Genomic DNA, 19,380 nt, shown 5'->3' with positions numbered 1-19,380 from the left:
ATACGCACAGCACAGCTATTCCTCCCAACTAAAGGCTTATATGCTGTTCCCAGTCTGGGGTGCCCACTCCAAACAAGACACCTTAAATAGGCTGCTGCCTTCCACATGTGCTGGGGTTGCTGACTTTAGCTGATCAGGACCAGACCAAGGTTACATTCTAAATGGCACCCTGGAGTCCCTGCCACATAAGTCTTGTGTCTGAGCCGTTGAATTGCGACTCCACTTTGTCTCTATACTGACGTTTTGCCTGTTGGATTGCCTTACAGAAAGCATAACTGCACTGTTTGTATTCAACCATATTCCCAGTCACCTTGCCTTGGTTAAATGCGGTGGTTCGCACTTTTTTGGTGCGAATGTTGCCATCTATCCACGGATTTTGGTTTGGGTAGGTTTTAATAGTCACAGTGGGAACAACATCCCCTATACACTTTCTGATGAACTCAGTCACCGTGTCAGTGTATACATCAGTTATTCTCAGAGGCAACCCGGAACATATCCCAGTCCGCGTGATCAAAACAATCTTAAAGCATGGATTCTGATTGGTCAGACCAGCGTTGAATAACCTTAGCACTGGATAGGCCTATCGAATAGTGTGCCATTTGGGAAACATCCCCAGGCTAGGAAGACTGTTGTTTTGACAGAGATAAAGCCCTTTCAGGTTGTATCCTGAGCTGCAATCTCACACAGACTGCCTGGTTGTGTTCATAGGTTGGTGATTCAGAGAAGTGATTGACTGAAGTGGCTGAAGACAGACTAAAGACTTGAAGTAGCCTAGGGTATAAACACATGTTCTTGCATTATACTTTCATTAATGTTAATTAATACTCTTCCATTTAAATTTATTTACCGTATGGGGTTCAGTTCTTTGGGGAACAGGTTCATTATTGTAGGAGATTATTAAAGTGTGCATTAAATGTAATTCCTTTCTGACCACTTCATTTTCTTGTAAAGCACTGGGCAATTAACATTGTTCAGAAGCTCTTAGATTCTTAATGACAGCAAAAGATAACTGAATGACAATACTTTACGTCTTTCTTTCTACCAACTTCCTCTTTGTGTGTTCACTAAGTGGTGCCCTTTTCATTTTAAAAGTTATTTTTTTGGACTAATTTGATGTGGCATGAAAGAGTAGGCTATAGCTGAAACGTTTTATGGGTAGTTGGGAGAAAAAGGGAGGGGAAGCGGTGAACAAATACATTTGAGAAGGGCAGGCACTTCATTCAAGCTGACAGAAGATATTAAGAACTCACATTGCTCTCAGTGAGCAGCAGCATATCCTTCTGCAGGAGGACTGAGGAACTGCCTGACCATGAGATGAGCCACACCCTGCTTGGTCTAGGCTTGCTCCACTGCCAGACGAAACTTTAAATCTCTTTCCCCATCTCACTCTATCCCTCCTTCCCACTCTCTCATACTTTGTTAGGTGTTATTTATGAGTGCTGTAGTTTCTGGTGCCTGCAGCACCTGCTCATGTTGGAGTAGGATAACCCTGGCAGTTGCCAGAGAGAGAGGGAGAGGAGGAAGAGAGAGAGAGAAAGACAGAGAGAAAGAGATAACAGATAGGGAGAAAGAGAGATGGAGAAAGACAGACACACACACACACACAGAGAGAGACAGACAGAGAGAAAGATGGGGAAAGAGTAAGAGAGCAAGATGGGGAAAGAAAGAGAGACATTTGGAAAGAGAGAGATCGAGAGATGGGGACAGAGAGAGGTAGTGCAACACCAGGCATGTGATGTTAACTCAGTGCTGTGCAGCTAACAGATGAGACGCCTAATGATGCCTGGTTGTAATGTGTACAGTAAGAATCGGGAAGCAAGTACAGGGAGTGAATTTAATAAATAAATGAAAACAAGAAACACGAGTAGTGTACAGACATGAAACACAGGAACAGAAACAATAACGCCTAGGGAAAGAACCTAAGGGAGTGACAGATATAAGGGAGGTAGTGGTTAGAGTGTTGGGCCAGTAACCGAAAGGTTGCTGGATCGAATTCCCGAGCTGACAGGGTAAAAGCCTGTCGTTCTGCCCCTGAGCAAGGCAGTTAACCCACTGTTCCCCGGGCGCCGAAGACGATTAAGGCAGCCCCTCGCATCTCTCTGATTCAGAAGGGTTGGGTTAAAATGCGGAAGACACATTTCAGTTGAAGGCATTCAGTTGTACAACTGACAAGGTATCCCCCTCCTTTCCTAATCAGGAAGGTGATGGAGTCCAGGTGAGTCTCATGAAGTGCAGGTGCGCGTAACGATGGTGGCAGGTGTGCGTAGATCAACAGCAGGAAACAACTAACAAACACCCAAAGACTACAAGCACTAAATAATGGTGTCATATGACTCTAAACATGATCAATTCGAACCCACAGTTCATTGGCTCTCCATCTGTCTAAATGGGACAGGAGGCTGGGTGCCAGTCTGTCAGAGTAATGAGCACGACCAGGATGATGTCTCTATGAGTATGAGGAGGACAGATGTGGTACTGTCTGGCTATATGGCTGACGATGTTCGTACTCCTATTCTCCACCCACCACAACTCTGTGGGTGAAACGTGTGTAGCGAGGCTGAGACCAAGCAAATGAGACGATGCAGCCTCTGATCAACAGGCATAGTGGTGAATGAAGCTTATAAAGCTGTTTATTGACCAAACTCATTCATCAACTGGGCTGCATCCCAAATGGCACCCTATTCCCTATATATTGCACTACTTTTGACCAGTGTTCATAGGGCTCAAAAGTAGTGCACTATATAGTGAATAGGGTGCTATTTGGGATGCAACCCAGAGCCATCCTAATGATATGAAAATGTTGACAGAGACTAAAAGAGAGAGAGAGAGAGAGAGAGAGAGAGAGAGAGAGAGAGAGAGTGTGTGTGAGCGAGAGAGTGTATGTGAGTGAGAGAATGTGCGGCTGAGCTGGCCTGGCCCTGCCAGTGCGATAGAGATATAGTGAGTGAAAAGTATTTTTTTCAGCAGAGCTCAATGCTAGGTGTAGTCAGTGTGTGAGACAAGACTGCTCTCATATTCTGTCATTAAAGCTTCCTCCCAAATGGCACCCTATGTCTATAAAGTGCACTATGGGCCACTATAGGCCCTGGTCAAAAGTTGTACCTAAATAGAGATTATGTTGCCATTAGAGACTCCCATTGTCAATCAGTCTGCTTCAGGAAGAGAAAAGCAACAAACGGTTTTGTTATATTTCAGTCTTCTGTGATGTATATAAAGTGTAATATTGGAATGCAAACTCAACATTGAATAAATGTCACCTCTACATCTGTCATTACAGGTGTGTTATTTTCTGTAAGCCCATAACCATGTGTGTGAGATGTATATTTTTGTTTCAAAGTAGATTTGTTTAAGACTACCAAGAAACACTCTGTGTCTCCCTGATTTAGCCCACTGCAGTAAAGGTTAATGATACAGTAACTAAAACAAATTTGATGCAGGTACAAAACTTTATGATCTCTGCATACATACAGCCGCCATATTGCTTCAACAGTTGTGCATTGTCAGGTTTTGAGGAAAAAATGGTAGTGAATTGTCAGGTTAAATGTGAGGAACAAAGATTCCACTGATGAGTTTGTGGCCCAAAACACAAGCTGGCATGATGAGGGCTGGCGGCCCAGCGCCTGCTGCCTGCCTATTGTTAACACAGGCCTTTCATTAACCGCTCCACTGGGGAACAGGGGAGGAGAGGAGGAGGGAGGAGAGGCTGAGGCAATACATAGTGAGGAGGAGGGGAGGAGAATGGGAGAGGAGGGAAAGAGAGAGAGGGAAGAGAGGCTGAAGCAAAAGACACTGAGGAACAGGGGATAAGAGGGAGGACAGGAGGGTAGAGTAGAGGGAGGAAAGGGGAGGTTGAAGCTACAGACAGTAGTGTCAACACCCAACAGGACTAGCCCAGCCTAAAGATCAGCCACCAAACACATTATTAAAAAAGACATAAACCAAGCCCAAGCTGCTCACAATGAATAACCCCCAAAGGATGGCAATTTAGAGCTGCCATCTCCCCCAGGTATAGGCTATACACAATGGTACACTATAATTTCAGCTCCCACCTGGCGTGGGATGTTCCCCAATGATGTAAGGGGGGCCCTGAGTGAAAAAGTTTGGGAAACACTGGTCTGCGGAACAGGCTTAATTTGGTTTTGGACTATCATTTCAACTCCCACCTGTTTCTATGTAATATGGAACAGGTAGGAGGAAAGAAAGAACAAAAGGGAGGGAGGGAGGGAGGGAGGGAGGGAGGGAGGGAGGGAGGGAGGGAGGGAGGGAGGGAGGGAGGGAGGGTGAGGAGTAGACACTTAATATGTTTTTGGACTGTAATTTCAACTCACATCTGTCTCAATATCCAGGTAGAGAGGAGAGAGAGAGGGAAGAGTAGACATTTAATTTATTTCCCTTAGAAGCGATACACAACAAATCCTGAGGCCTGTGGGCTGGGTGAGGTCATCTTACCAACATACCTGTCTGGCATGTCAGAGTGTAGGAGGAAATGTCATTGGTCAAATCAATGCATTTTTTCCAATTGCTGATGGACAAAAATAGGAAATAGGCTTATATGAATCACTCAATAGACTGATAGCAGGGAACTTAACAATTTCTCATTGCTTCCTTCAAGGTCCCATTCTCAGTCCCCTGAGTGGATCTGAACCACTGAGGAAGGCTCCTGACCTGATCTAGCTACAAGGAGCTATCCTATTCTATTCTGGAGCCCAGTCTCCCTCTCGATCCTTCTGAGCCCCCCCGGCATGTTTTTGTTCAGTTCAGTGGACCTGACGCCTCGCTGCATAGCCTACTCCCCCTGATACACACACACACACAGCTCCCCGCTCCCCCTCCCTGTCCCGCCAAGCCCCAACTGAATAACTACACAATATTTCTGTCCTTTCAACAACAGTGTTGACACTCCGTTGCTTATTCCTCCTCATTCATTATGTCAGCCTTGGCCCCCGCATAGCCCTCCAGCCCTGGCAGCCCAGTCACGCAGCTCCGTCGTGGGCCCTATATGGGTTATAGAGAGGGGGACTCCTGGCTGCTGCTGGAGCACGTTATAGGACATCCTCAGTTTAACACACTAAATACGTGGCTTAGACAACACGCAGGAAAAACAAAGCACAAAATGACACAGCCAGGAGGCATCGGCAGTAGACACAAACAAGCCTTCAGCAAAAAGTGTGCATGACACAGACAAATAGCCTAAACACATTTCCAAAACAAAAGAGGGGCGCGCATATCCCCAAAAAATGCACACGCAAACGCAAGACTCTGAGCATTGCGTGTCGTGAGACTGAGGAAGATTGTGATGAATTCTCAGTGTTCCACAGATTCCTCTGTCAGTCTTGGGGTCTTTGGGAAGAGAATGGGTCATATGCAAATGGCCATGCCCAGTACAGATAGAAGTTTCCCACAAGCAGAGTGTGAAAAGGCCTTTCCCTCCCCACGCCAGCCCCACTCAATGGGCCTTTTCTTCTTCCACTGAAAGTGTATGAAGTAGAGCAGGCAGACTGCAAAGGTAACTAGGCTCTTTCTCCTCAGGCTTTCTCCAACCAAAGCCTTAACACACAATGGTTCATTTAAGCATTCATCCACATACAACCCCAATAAAGCACATTCAAACACAGTTAAGGGGGTTAGTGAAACTGACTTGGGTTTTAAAACTGCTTTTCTAAGGCAAGAGAAAGCACCTTTTTATAGGGTAATGCAATGCCTCTATAGGAGCTTGCTAATCATTAAGCTCCCTCAACAACAGTGGGAAAGGGTTTGAGTGCGGTACCTCAGATTATGGGCACAAACAGAATTGTCTGCTGGGAAATCATTGAACTGTGTGACATGGTGAATTGAATGGTGTAAATTAGAATTTCATATCATACATTTTAAAAAGCCTGGAGATACATAAGTGACAAACAATAACAAGAAAAACAGATTATTCAAGACACAAGACAGAACCTCAGAAGTCTATAAAGCCAATACCTAGGCTATAGTTTGCCTCACTAACATAAATTAATCCTCTCCATTCCGTTCCATTCCATAGGAAACACTCACACTATTCTAATGTAAAAGGAGCTGTCATGTTTGACAGAGTGAGTGTCCACCTTTCTTCCCACTGGCTCTCCTCTCCAGCAGCACCTCAGTGTCACTCTGCCAGCTCTCACAGCCCCTCTCCCCCTTATCCTTATCCCTCTCCACCAAACTCCACAGGACTGAGGGGCTGTACTGGTCAGGGGGATGGAGGGAGACAGAGGGGGATTGAGGGAGTAGGGACAAGGGTTTTTACCCCTCAGGATCCTTTTATTGAAAGGACTTAAACACAAACGCAATTGGACATGCTGGAAGAAACCCAACAATGGCACAGGGGGGAAAGTGAAGTCATAGTGGAGGCACGCATGGGTGCCTAGGTCAGGGGGCAATCAACAGCACCCCTGGCTACTGTGTCTTCCCCCTGGAATAAAGGACTGGTGGAGGAGAGGGGGGGTGAGTGGGGATGAGAAGAGGGGGGGGGGGGATTTTCCTCTCACTTGGCACTTTCATATGCAGCAGAGGAAGTTGCTCCAAAGCAAAATAACTGATAAATGAAAATTTCCTCTTCTGCTAAACTCCACTCACCAGGGGTAGTAGACCTTTTAAATGTTAACAGCTGGCTTTTAAAACACTAAAGCAGCATGCTGGCCCACAGAACACCACCCCTCTCCCCCTGAAGCCTTTGGAATGGCCAAAACATCCTATTTTCTTAAGAGTGTTAGCTTAACCACAGTGTTTCTTTATTGTTCTCACAACTTTACAGCGTGTGGTTACATTCAATATTATTTAGGGGGAAAAATGAGTCCAGCACACTAATTATACTTTTGCCAGCCAAATAAACATCCTCCGTTACATCATACAGCTTTACAAAAGCCAAAACTAGACCCACAGACCCATTCTTCTTCTTCTGTAGCATTGAGAGAAAAAACTTCCAAAACGGTTTTGTACTGTGTGTGTGTGTGTGTGTGTGTGTGTGTGTGTGTGTGTGTGTGTGTGTGTGTGTGTGTGTGTGTGTGTGTGTGTGTTACAGAGAGACAGACAGGGAGAGAGAGACAGGGACAGAGAGACACAGCAAGAGAGAGACTCCTTTGATAAATTCAAAGAAATAGAAATCCAACCTATATACAAATACTGAGTGTACAAAACATTAGGAACAATATTGAGTTGCACCCCCTTTTGCCCTCAGAACAGCCTCAATTATTCAGGGCATGGACTCTACAAGGTGATGAAAGCGTTCCACTGGGATGTTGGCCCATGTTGACTCCAATGCTTGCCACAGTTGTGTCAAGTTGGCTGGATGTCCTTTGGGTGGTGGACCATTCTTGAAACACACGAGAAACTGCTTAGTGTGAAAAACCAGCAGTGTTGCAGTTCTTGATACATTCAAACTGGTGCGCCTGGCACTTGCTACCATACCCCGTTAAAAATCCTTCTTTAACCCGTCTCCCCCCCTTCATCTACACTGATTGAAGTGGATTTAACAAGTGACATCAATAAGGGATCATAGCTTTCACCTGTATTCACCTGGTCAGTCTAGGTTTTGTATGTTGTGTACACTCAGTTCATATGCAGTTAGTTCCTTTGAAATGTAGGTCCAATACCCTCCACTCATCTACAAAGACGGGCCAAGAGTGTTAAGGTTAATACCGTGCCGCATTCCTCTTTTCCCAAATTTGAAGTGTTAAATTGCCATTCCAGGAAATGGTCACTGCTATTCCTGTCGGGAGCTGGACGGGATAGGAGAAGTGACAAAGGAAGCCAGTGGAAACACTAGTATCCCACAGATTGCAAACACCTGTTGTCCTGCCAGCTGTTAGCACCTCCATGTTTACAGCTGTGACAGGAGCTCACCTTGGTCTTAGCCTGCTCTGCTCTGTCAGACCCAGGGAGACAACCAATACAGGACAGGGGAGGGCCAGACAACTAAGTACCTTTTCGGCTTCAGTAATCAACACTACAGACCCCTGCCCCTAAAAGGCTTTTAACCTGATGACAAACACCCCCTACAAATATGAGGTATTGGATCAACCCAGGTTCTCTCTGTCTCACATTGTAGTGGTACAGTATATTGAGCTCTTCCACCAAACAGGTTGATGCACCCATATCACATGATTAAGACATCACTATGGTCTGCTGAACGTTATGTTCGATCCCCCCCTCTTGATGTATTATATAGTAGTCATGTATTTGAAAACATATAACATTTAAAATGGATAACATGAATACAAAGAATAAGGAATAAAACAGAACTCAATTTATTTCTGAAATGAACATCAGATGGACAACGTTTACAGTGACAAAATGTCGTAAATGTAGGCTATAAATAATATAGGCCTACCACGCAAATGCGTTAGAACAGGTCCGTTATAAGGTGTGTACCTTACAGAATGCACAAAATTAACCGTCGTCAATCAAGAGCTGACATGATATAGACCGGTGACCAACACCTTTTCAGCCAAAAAGCAATAAGGAGCACACGAAATATGTCCATGTCATACAATGACAGTAAGCGATAACAAACATGGAGAGTAAGCACAATAAGCGCCTCCAAGAGAAGAAACACAGCAAATTCACTCATGTTGACAGCATGCAGCGCCTACAGACACGGTTGCCTTTTCTACCTGCACAAGTTGCAATTTGTTGCGGCGCACGGCACAGGGACCGCTCTCCGCAGCTTTGGAAAGGGAAGATAGAGAAGGAATCGTCTCACGGGAATCTAACAGCGTATTCAGTCACCCGAAATCAGACTGCTGGTTTGTTTTTATGTTTTGACAGAGGGGTGTTTACAAAGACCCGTTTTCCGGATCAGGTAAACATGTTCTCAGTTCCTGCGAGCTGTGCTGGGTGGCTCGACCACTTGCGATGCTGTGCTGGTGACTGTTCTCACGAGGCTGTAACTAGACTACGCATGTTGTCAGCTAGCCTACAGGAGAAAAACCCATATGCCTCCAAACAGCCTACAACACAAACATTATTCCTATGTGTGAAAAACTACCACCACCGATGTTGAAACAAAAGTTCCTTAACTAAATAAAATGAGAACACACGAGACTAATAAAATGCAAAAGGCAAAGACAAGCAACGCGAAGATCATGATCTTTGCAAGTCAAATAGGGTTTAACATGATTTCCAGATAAAAGCCTTCCACTATTAAATTGATTAAATTACTGGCGAGAAAAGAAAAAAAACTATTCCGAGAAACGCACTGGGTACAATGCAGCCTTTTAACCACACACACAAACACAAAAGCACAAACAAAAACAAAATAACAAAAATGATTTAAGTATAAAAACTCTGGATGAACAGATTGGCTCCAACTTCAAGTTTCGCTCCTACGCCACCAAACCTTGAGTGTGTAAAATCAGAATTCCCAGCGCAGGACTGTGGATGTAAACCCACACTCCTTATATAGGCTGTGCCTTGTTCACACAAACAGCGCTTGATATATTCTTCCCATTCTCTGAAACGTTACCCAACAATGCATGCTACACAAACAACGTTTTTCGTTCTAAGTTAATTTGCATTTATGTTTATTAATTATAGCTACTTTACCTTGTTTTGCATATTGTCTACTCATCTTAGCAATAACTTTTCGAATGATTTGTAATGCACACTTGCCATTGTCAATTGTGAAAACGCGTGCATCACGCCTACACATCTTTTCCAATTAAAAGTCGTGAGAAAATAGATGTGTGGCCTACATAAACACAACAGCATGCATTTGAATATAATATGAAGCAGCAGAACAGCACAATTTCCACAGTAAAAACATTTCCTAAAGCCCGAGCCCTCAATGTAGCAACAGTGTCTTGTCATGGCTCGCGCTACCTGCTACGGTGCGACAAAGAGAAAAGCGACAGAAACAGTTATTTTTCTCGAAAGTACATTGAAGAAATAAACCTTATACACATATTCACTCATTTCAGAACATCAATCTATATTCCATATTGATGGAAAAATACCGCAGTCCGCAAAAACAACCAGGTAACGTTATTTTCCCAGACACAGGTTTTAAAAAGCTACCCAAAGGCGAGAGACCGTGAAACAAGCTATCAAATTGAAAACCCCCCAAAAAATGTAAAAGTGAATTTAAATAGAATTGAAAAGGGACTGAACAGGAAACAAAAGCCAAAAGCGAGTGAAGTGACGGGATTAGGTGCGTATAACGGTCCAGGGTGGTGCACTCAACCGCTAGGCGGAGGGAGAGTCGCGAGACAGGTATAACGGTACGCCACATAGGGCTATAATGGTGCGCTTACTTGCTACTTTCCAGCACTTTGACCCACTAAAACCGGGACTCCGGAGGTACTAAAGTCTTCGGAGAATATAGAATTCGATAGAACACATTCTAGTCCACTTCACCACACGAAAAGAAGGGACATTGGAGTAGTTTTACGTACCGTTATTCCTCCTCGGATTTGCCTGCTTTCTGCGCTTACACCTGGGGCCATCCGCCATGATCCTTTCGCTGTGTCTAAATGCTGCTGGAGAGTCACCTCCTCTCTCTCCCCCACTCCCCCCGCTTCACCTCCCCTCCCTGCACCTGGTTTACGACACTCTGCTTTACGACATTACCTTCTACCTCCCAAACCCTAGGGTGCGTCCTATGGTATCCGGAATCCTTGGGACGTCCCTATCCCATTGAAGTTTACAGTTAAAAGGGTTAAGGTAAGGGTTAAGGTTAGGTACGGTTTATGGTTAGGGTAAGGGTTAAGGTTAAGGACCCTAGTGACCCAAACCATAGGACCAAAAAACCTAAACTCCAACTCCATGCTTTCTTTCTGCCTGTGATCATTGCACTTTTCAACATGCTTATATAAAAATATAAAATAATATATATATATATATAAACTCTTCTGGTAGGGTTGGGGCCATGTCATTATGGAAGCTTAAAAGTAATTGACCAAGACTTTAGTGAGTCTTACGGTTCAAAAAAATCCTTAGTGGAGCCTATGTTTTAATTTAGGTTCCGTGTGGCTCAGTTGGTAGAGCATGGTGTTTGCAACGCCAGGGTTGTGGGTTTGATTCCCACGGGGGACCAGTATGGAGAAGAAAAAAAATGAAATGTATGCATTCACTACTGTAAGTCGCTCTGGATAAGAGCGTCTGCTAAATGACTAAAATGTAAAAAAAAAAATATGACAGTGACACAGCTGGTACATGTAGTGGTGGGTGGAGCTTAGATGGCTATTTGCACCTGTTATATCACTCCTCAGTGGGTGTTGTTTTTGGTTGCATGGACTGACTATAACATGGTGCAAGATTAATCAATCCAAAAACATTTTAAAATGCAAAAGTCTTAAAAATATATCTTTTTTTTTTTACATAGAATTATTGTAAAAAATTAACAAAAATAATAATATAAATGAAGAATGTTTGAGGTTTTTTACCAAAATTGGAATACATTTGCTTTGGACACCATCAAATGTATGATGCATTAAACAAGCTTTTCTCTCCACAAATCTCATACCCTACTCTCTGGGAGAAGAGAGGGCATGTGTAGGATGAAGGAATGCGATGTGCTTGTTCCTAGACTGCAGAGAGGGAGAGATAGAGAGAGGGTCATGAGACCGTCAGCCAGCCAACCAGCCAGCCAGCCAGCCAGCCAGCCGCCCAGCGGTGATTCAAACCTCCTGCCTCCTACCTAAAGAAAGGCCTGGCGGTTCTCCTGTAGCACCAGGGTTCACTGCAGCGCTGGGGACAACGGGGCCCACACCTGGTTTCAAATACTATTCAAAATCACCTCAACTACTTTATCTATGCCTGATTGAGTCTGCCTGGCTAGTTCCAAAACTACAAATCCCACCCATCTTCCACTCTATGGGCAGACTAGAACAAATGCTCAAAGTATTTTGAAAAATGTTGAATAGTGTTTGAACCCAGGTGTAGCGTACAGGAGGAAGACAGGGCCATGGCAAAACAATCTGTTGGTCCAACTGTGTCCAATCAGACCTGACCCTCCACAGACACACAATGGCAACCATTTGGGACGCAACATGTGGGTGATAAGAGTTGTGTGACTGTGCACCACTTTTGAGCAGAGCCCTAAAAGGCCCTGGTCAAAAGCTCTAGTCAAAAGTAGTGCATTATATAGGGAATAGGGCAGGGGTTCCCAAACTTTTTGGGCCCGCGACACCATTTTTTTTCCAATAAAAAAAATCTAAACCCCACCTACTGTATGACTTCGGAAAGTATTCAGACCCATTGACTTTTTCCACATTTTGTTAGGTTACAGACTTATTCTAAAATGGATGAAATCCTTTTCCCCTCATCAATCTACACATAATGACAAAGCAAAAACAGGTTTTGACATTTTTGCAAATTTATGAAGAAAAAAACCACTCATATCACATTTACATAAGTATTCAGACCCTTTATTCAGTATTTTGTTGAAGCACCTTTGGCAGCAATTACAGCCTCAAGTGTTCTTGGGTATGACACTACAAGCTTGGCACACCTGTACTTGGGGAGTTTCTCCCATTCTTCTCTGCAGATCCTCTCAAGCTCTGTCAGGTTGGATGGGGAGCGTTGCTGCACAGCTATTTTCAGGTCTCTCCAGAGATGTTAGATCAGGTTCAAGTCCGGGCTCTGGCTGGGCCAGAGGACATTCAGACACTTGTCCCGAAGCCACTCCTGAGAGTCCTTTAGGTGCCTTTTAGTATATTCCAAGCAAGCTTTCATGTGCCTTTTACTGAGGAGTGACTTCCGTCTCACCACTCTACCATAAAGACCTGATTGGTGGAGTGCTGCAGAGATGGTTTTCCTTCTGGAAGGTTCTCTCATCTCAAAAGAGGAACTCTAGAGCACTGTTAGAGTGACCATAAGGTTCTTGGTCACCTCCCTCTTCTCCCCCGATTGCTCAGTTTGGCCAGGCGACACAATCTTGTCTCGGAGCTCTACGGATAATTCCTTCGATCTCATTGCTTGGTTTTTGCTCTGACATGCCCTGTCAACTGTGGGACCTTATATAGACAGATGTGCGCCTTTCCAACTCATGTCCAATCAATCAATTTTACCAGAGGTGGACTCCAATCACATTGTAGAAACATCTCAAGGATGATCAATGGAAACAGGATGGACCTGAGCTCAATTTCGAGTCTCATAGCAAAGGGTCTGAATACTTATGTGAATTTGTAAAAAAATCTAAAAAACAATTTTTGTTTTGTCATTATTGGGTATTGTGTGTAGATTGATAAGAGAAAAAAAATATTACATCCATTTTAGAATAACAAAATGTGGAAAAAGTCAAGGTGTCTGAATACTTTCCGAATGCACTGTTGCTGAATAAAATACATTTGAGGGAATGCCCACACTATTCTGCATTGAGCGGTTCACAAAGAAACAGGTCCTCTTACAGTATATGCTTAATTTAGAGTATTTCTTAAAATGTTATTTAACTAGGCAAGTCAGTTTAGAACAAATTCGTATTTACAAATGACGGTCTACCGGGTAACAGTGGATTAACTGCCTTTTTCAGGGGCAGAACGACATTTTTACCTTATCAGCTCGGGGATTCAATCCAGCAACCTTTCGGTTACTGGCCCAATGCTCTAACCACTAGGCTACCTGCCACCCCAATTTATGCAACTTTAGTTGTGATACAAATGTTGGGCTGTATGTTTAGAGATCCACCATAAACGTTTTTGTAATTTGGGCTGTGACAGTTTATTACAAATCAGTCTGACATTACTTTTGACAGTATTTCAATCTGAAGACAGTATGGTTTTAAGTGACTGAAATGCATCAAAAAGGTATTGGGAAGTTCAGAAGATCATCAGGCAATAATGTTGTATAATCTTCTGTGTAAAAAAGAGCCTCATCGTTGATGATGTTCTTTTCCCCCCAGTTTGATTTAGTGCCTGGTTTTGTCCACTTGGTTCTAACGGCTTGTGGGAATAGTAGAGGAAAACAGTATGTTCCTGAGAGTCTTATCTTTCAGTGATGTGGTCATATTATTGTTCAAAATATGGAGCTACATTTGTAAGAAGACAACAGAAACCACAAAGTTTATTACAACTGCATCTAGCGGCTACCAGAGGTTACTGACATATGTGACGTGCATGATTGTGCCGGATCCCCATGGTCGATTATCCAGGGCTTGGACCGGTAAAGGAGAGGAGAGTGGGTACGAGGTGATGTTCAGGGAGGAGGCAAGGGCCTGGTCGATGAAATTCCCGATGAGTCCACTAGAGCTGTAGAGGCAACACCTGAGGGACAGACAGCCAGTAAAATGGAAACCAGGAAGGGTTTGGCAGAAAAAAGTATGATGGAATACTCACGCCTACCCTGGGAGACGGATTATCATGGCCCCGGATTGGGACGCACCGGACACCGCTGAAGCTGGTGCCCCTACTGGCCGCAATAGGAACACAGCCCCAGCTGTCTTTGGTGACGCCGCTCTGCCATGGAGAGGTGTGTGGGCCCTCCTCCATGGGTTCAGACTCTGCCTCAGGTAAGCGAGGGGTGAGGGAGGTGCCAGTGCTCTTGAAAAAGGTTGTCCAGACGGATGGCCATTGCGATGAGCGCGTCCAAGGAAAGGTCGTCGTCCTGGCACACAAATTCTGTATGGACCTCCTCGCGCAGTCCTCTTTGGAATAGGGTTCATTCCATCCGCTGCAGGCTGCCACGGTCCGGAAATTTAGGGTGTACACAGCAGCGGTCTGGGCACCCTGCCGGAGTTGGAATAGTCGCTCACCTCCCTCTCTCATCCGGTGGATGATTGAAGACCGCCCTGAACAGAGCCATGAACCTCTCGTAGGAACTCAGCTCTTCCTCTCCTCTCTCCCAGACAACTGTAGCCCACTCCAACGCCCTCCCGGTCAGCAGGGAAATGACTGTGGCCACCTTGGAGCTCTCAGTGATGGGGGCTCCCGTCTGACGGCCGAAATAGAGGGAGCACTGGAGTAGGAAGCCACGGCATTTGGATGGCGTCCAGTCATACTTGTCCGGGGGGTACAGTCAGGCATTGCCTCCCTGGGCAGATTGCTGGGTAGGTTGGGGGACTGGCTTGCTGGGACGACTCGTGGTAGGAGGCCCTCTGCTAGTTGGCGGCGAATCCTCTTGGGTGGAGGATTCGGAGTTGCGCTAGCTAATCATGGTGTTGGTGGGGTAGGTGCCCCTGTTCTCCGACCGTCTGGGAGATATCTTTCTCTTCTGCTGCTTCCATAATTTGTGAGGCAGTATTCTGTAACATATACGCGGGGAGTCAGGAAGCAGGTGTAGAAGGTGAGTTTAATAATAATAATAAAAGGAAGATAAACAAAACAGGAGAAGCGTACTAAACGAGACCAAACCAATACTGCCTGATGACTGAGGCTACTGAGGGCTAAATAAAGGGAGAGTAATCAAGGTGATGATGAGGTCCAAGTGTGCATAATAATGGGGATCAGGTGTGTGTAATGATGGTGCCAGGACTGGTGGTTATTAGACCACTGATGTCGAGCGCTGGAGAGGGGGATAGAAGAGACATTTGAATTTAATTGAATTGAATTATATTTAATTCAAATTCGAATTGCAATTCTGTATCCTGTTTACCACTTAAATTCAATTCAATAATTGAAATTGATGAGGCATTCTCAATTCAATTCTGAATTGAGCACAATCCTGCTTGCTAAGGTCAAAATGAAATTCTTCTTCTTGAGGTCCCATGATAGGCAGGCAATTATAGGTCACACACAGGAGCAACTGTTGCTGTTTGGCCAAGCTATTCTTATACCTACAGACTATAGGGTTTCTTGTACACAGACCTGAGGCATTCCTTTTGTGTGGAGAGAGAAAGCTTGGCATTATGTCTACTTGGTATAATTGAGCCAAGAGCCAAGAGGTAAAAAAAACTACATTTCAGCTTTTAAACATAAGACAGATTTTACACTCAGATTGTTTTACAGCAAAGATATTTTACCTGTTCAGCTTGTAACTAACAACACATCTATTATCATGTTACCTATATCATTCACTGTTTGGTCAAACACCTCTAGAAGAGTCCCCTCTCACCTGCATACATTAATTAGAAAACTAGAGAAAAACTGACTGTTTATGGGACTGCAGGCTGAATAATTCAGCAGGGTGGTCGGTCCACAGTGGACGACCATGCGGTGGGGCCTGGGTTGTCCTGACAGGGAATAATAGCTTAGCATACCCAATGAGTCCCTCCTAACCTGTTTCTGTTTCCCACGGTAGTCAAACCGCCAGGCCATGTTGGATAGGGGATGGGGGGAGGTGAGAGAGGAACGGTTTCACCCACGCTCCACCCTCCCTCTCTGCTGAAAAAAGGCCCAGAAACAGTCTACATCAGCAAAGATCAATGATGAGGCGTTTAGCTAAACCACGTTCTGTTCCTGTTCATACCCTGCTCATGCTATACAAAGACGACTGACTGGAAAAAGAGATGGTTGTTATCCAATGGAAACTCTCTCAAATCTTTCCCATTTTCCTTGGATTATGCCACTGTTAGCGTGAAGTCATTTTTTAAACGAAACGTCTGTGGAAAAAAAAGACTAATAATATGACTACCAATAATGAAACGGTCTGAAGAGAGGGAGAGTGCTCTCTGGTGTGTTTAAAAGCAACTCGAATAAAACAGCTCAATTGATTTTCTTTGGCAGAACTATTAGGATAAATTCATATACTGGGGGATGAAGACTGATGGTAATGCTATTATATACATACACCCTTCAAGTTGACCCTACAGCTAGAGTAAGATGGTTCAAAGAAGTCAATTACAATGCATTGACTTCATTTATAAAAAAAAATTGGCACCAAGGACCAAAAGCAATATTGTAGCTAATAATACAGATATTGAAAGATACAGCATTTTCATGAATCTAAAATTCACGAACATCCTCCCAACACAGCATAACCTACTACAGATGTTCTTAAAGCAGCACAATTCACAGAAATAATGACATCAGCAATAAAAGAGGATATTGTCTTTAACTAACTAACCCCATCCCAGGAAGTGAGAGAAATGAAAGGGTGACTAGAGCCGCTTGCAATGGCTCCTGTCGAGAGAAAGAGGCAGGGGATGGGGGAGAGGAGGCGAGGGAGAGGGGAGGAGGGGATAAGAAGCCATCCTCCTCCACTACATGAAGGAATCATGCTTCTCCCTTAAAATTAGTATTGATCCTCTTATGGGTGGGGTCGTTTAGGAGTTTTATGCTAACAGCAGTGTGGTGCAGTGGTGCTCCTACCGGCCTAGCCAGAGCAGGAGGCAGGAACCTAGCTAGCAGCCTGCCGGTGGGCCTGGGGATCTGTGGAGGAGGGCTCTGCACTCTATTTTCTATATAGTGCACTACTTTTGACCAAGGCCCTGGACAAAAGTAGTGCACTATATAGGCAATAGGGTGCCATTTTGGGATAGACCTGTAGTAGAGGGCTCTGGAGCAGAACAAGAGACCTGGTGTGGGATTGGGTTGCAGAGAGGGGCCCAGTCCCCACCAAGCCATCTGGGCTGTCAGTTAAGAGCATCAGCTTTGAGAGAGAGAGAGAGAGAGAGAGAGAGAGAGAGAGAGAGAGAGATATATATATATATATATATATATATATATATATATATATATATATATATAAAATGAGAAAGGGGTAGTGTTGGCACACTTCAAGATAACAGAGGGAGGGAGTGAGCAGAAAATAGAAACAGTTCAGGTTGAGACAGTGACAAATGGGGATGTGTGATAAGAAGGAAAGCAAGAGCAGAGGAATAGAGAGCAAAGAAGAGAGAAACAGAAAGCACTAAAAGAGAGCAGAGAGAGAGAGAATAGAATAACACACCATTGGTTCCAAACAAAGAGAGGCCAGCAGCAGTGAGCAGTCAAAGTGTGGCAGTGATAGAGAGAGAGACACCAGAGCCTAAACAGGCTAATCTCTCCCAGGAGAGCACAGCTAAATGTGAGGCCCAGGCCTTCCTCCACACATCCCTTACATCACCACACCAGACTCAGAGTTGCAGTGATAGATGATAACAAACTAGAGGAGAGTGTACTGCACACCCCCAGCTGCCCGGGTGGGGCAAAGATGGTTATTGATAATAATAGAGAGATCCATTACCAATAATAGGCAAGACAAACTCATTTTCAAGACTTCAATAATATCATCAAAATCAATCAATCACAGCACATATTTGGGCTCCTTCTGTAGATTTTACCTGATTAAGTAGAATCCTGTGGAAAATAATGTTAAAGTACCAATTATATTCCTTTTTATTTATAGCCGAGTGTCAAAACACTGGTTTTAAAATGTCCAAATGCATAATCAATATGCTGAAATGTCTTGATATTTTGAAGATCAAGACATAAAAATGACTCCCTACACACGTGTCACACTTGTGTTCAGATAACTTGTATTTTGCTTAATTAGTACATTATAAACTGCTCAACATTTACCAGGCAGTCACTCAAGACTGGAATTGATTAGCTTGTTCTACTGTAATCAATAGCGTGCACAAATTAGTCACTCATGTCGATATTTGTATTGAAATCAATGAGGGGATTCGATTAATCTGGCCCGGGCGCCCTGGTAGACGTGTTTTGCACCGGGTGAAAGTTGATTGCATTCATTTTTTTGGAACCGTGTGGCGAAGTCGGAACGGAACAAAACAAAAGCGACGTAATTAAGCTTGTGGAGTAATGAGTAGGATTCTGCTTTTTAATACAAATGCTTTATCTGCCTTCACAATGAAAACTATTATGAAAATTCAAAGAAATATTTTAATGGGAAATAGTTATGTTTCTGGACGACGCACCTTGCTGCCTTGTTGACAACATGACTGAGTGGCGCAGACTACTGTTTGATTCGAAAAGAGCACTCCTCCCTCACCAATTTTGCCCGTTCACGTCTCAGGCCATAGACTGGTGCCCCACGGCTCAGCATAATCGAATCCGCCCAATGGAACTGGGACCACAGTGACAAGAAAAATGGGGGAGCTCTTCCTACAAACGTCTCTGGCCTTAATAACACATACGGGTTTGAGGGTCAAATTATCACTCAAATGAAAGCCAGCCCCTGTCGCTATTTAGAAATCGATGTGAGAATATGATTTGCTGAAGTTAACCAGTAGAACAAGTCTTACAGAAGGAAATACAACACTTTCTACTGGCTAATTCCGGCGAATTCAAAATGTCAGCCTGCGCAATGTAGTAACACGTTCTGTCCACCATGGGGAAATTAACGTAAAATAAAATATGTCAAAAATAATGTTTACAACAACGACATATATTTCGTACTACTTTAACCATGGAGTGAGTAAAGAAAGTGGTCCTAAATACAATTTAACCACCGGGAGCTCTAGACTAGAGCTTCCATAGTGACAAAAACCTTTGACGTCCCTACTAATAAGCAATAATAGTTACTACTACCAAAATACCAATGTAT

General features: G+C 44.0%; 1 protein-coding gene across 1 annotated transcript in view; it reads right to left on the bottom strand.

The window, feature by feature from the left end:
• Positions 1–10,488, bottom strand: part of LOC115195878 (zinc finger E-box-binding homeobox 1) — a 98,217-nt gene extending 87,729 nt beyond the window's left edge. Inside the window, exon 1 of the mRNA XM_029756205.1 lies at positions 10,413–10,488. Coding sequence (XP_029612065.1) covers positions 10,413–10,470 — 58 coding nt within the window. The 5' untranslated portion in view covers positions 10,471–10,488. The remainder of the gene's footprint in view (positions 1–10,412) is intronic.
• Positions 10,489–19,380: the final 8,892 nt, after the last annotated feature.

Source organism: Salmo trutta, chromosome 6 (genome assembly GCF_901001165.1).
Source record: "Salmo trutta chromosome 6, fSalTru1.1, whole genome shotgun sequence".
NCBI classification, from domain to species: Eukaryota; Metazoa; Chordata; class Actinopteri; order Salmoniformes; family Salmonidae; genus Salmo; species Salmo trutta.
This window is presented reverse-complemented; position numbering and strand designations above follow the sequence as displayed.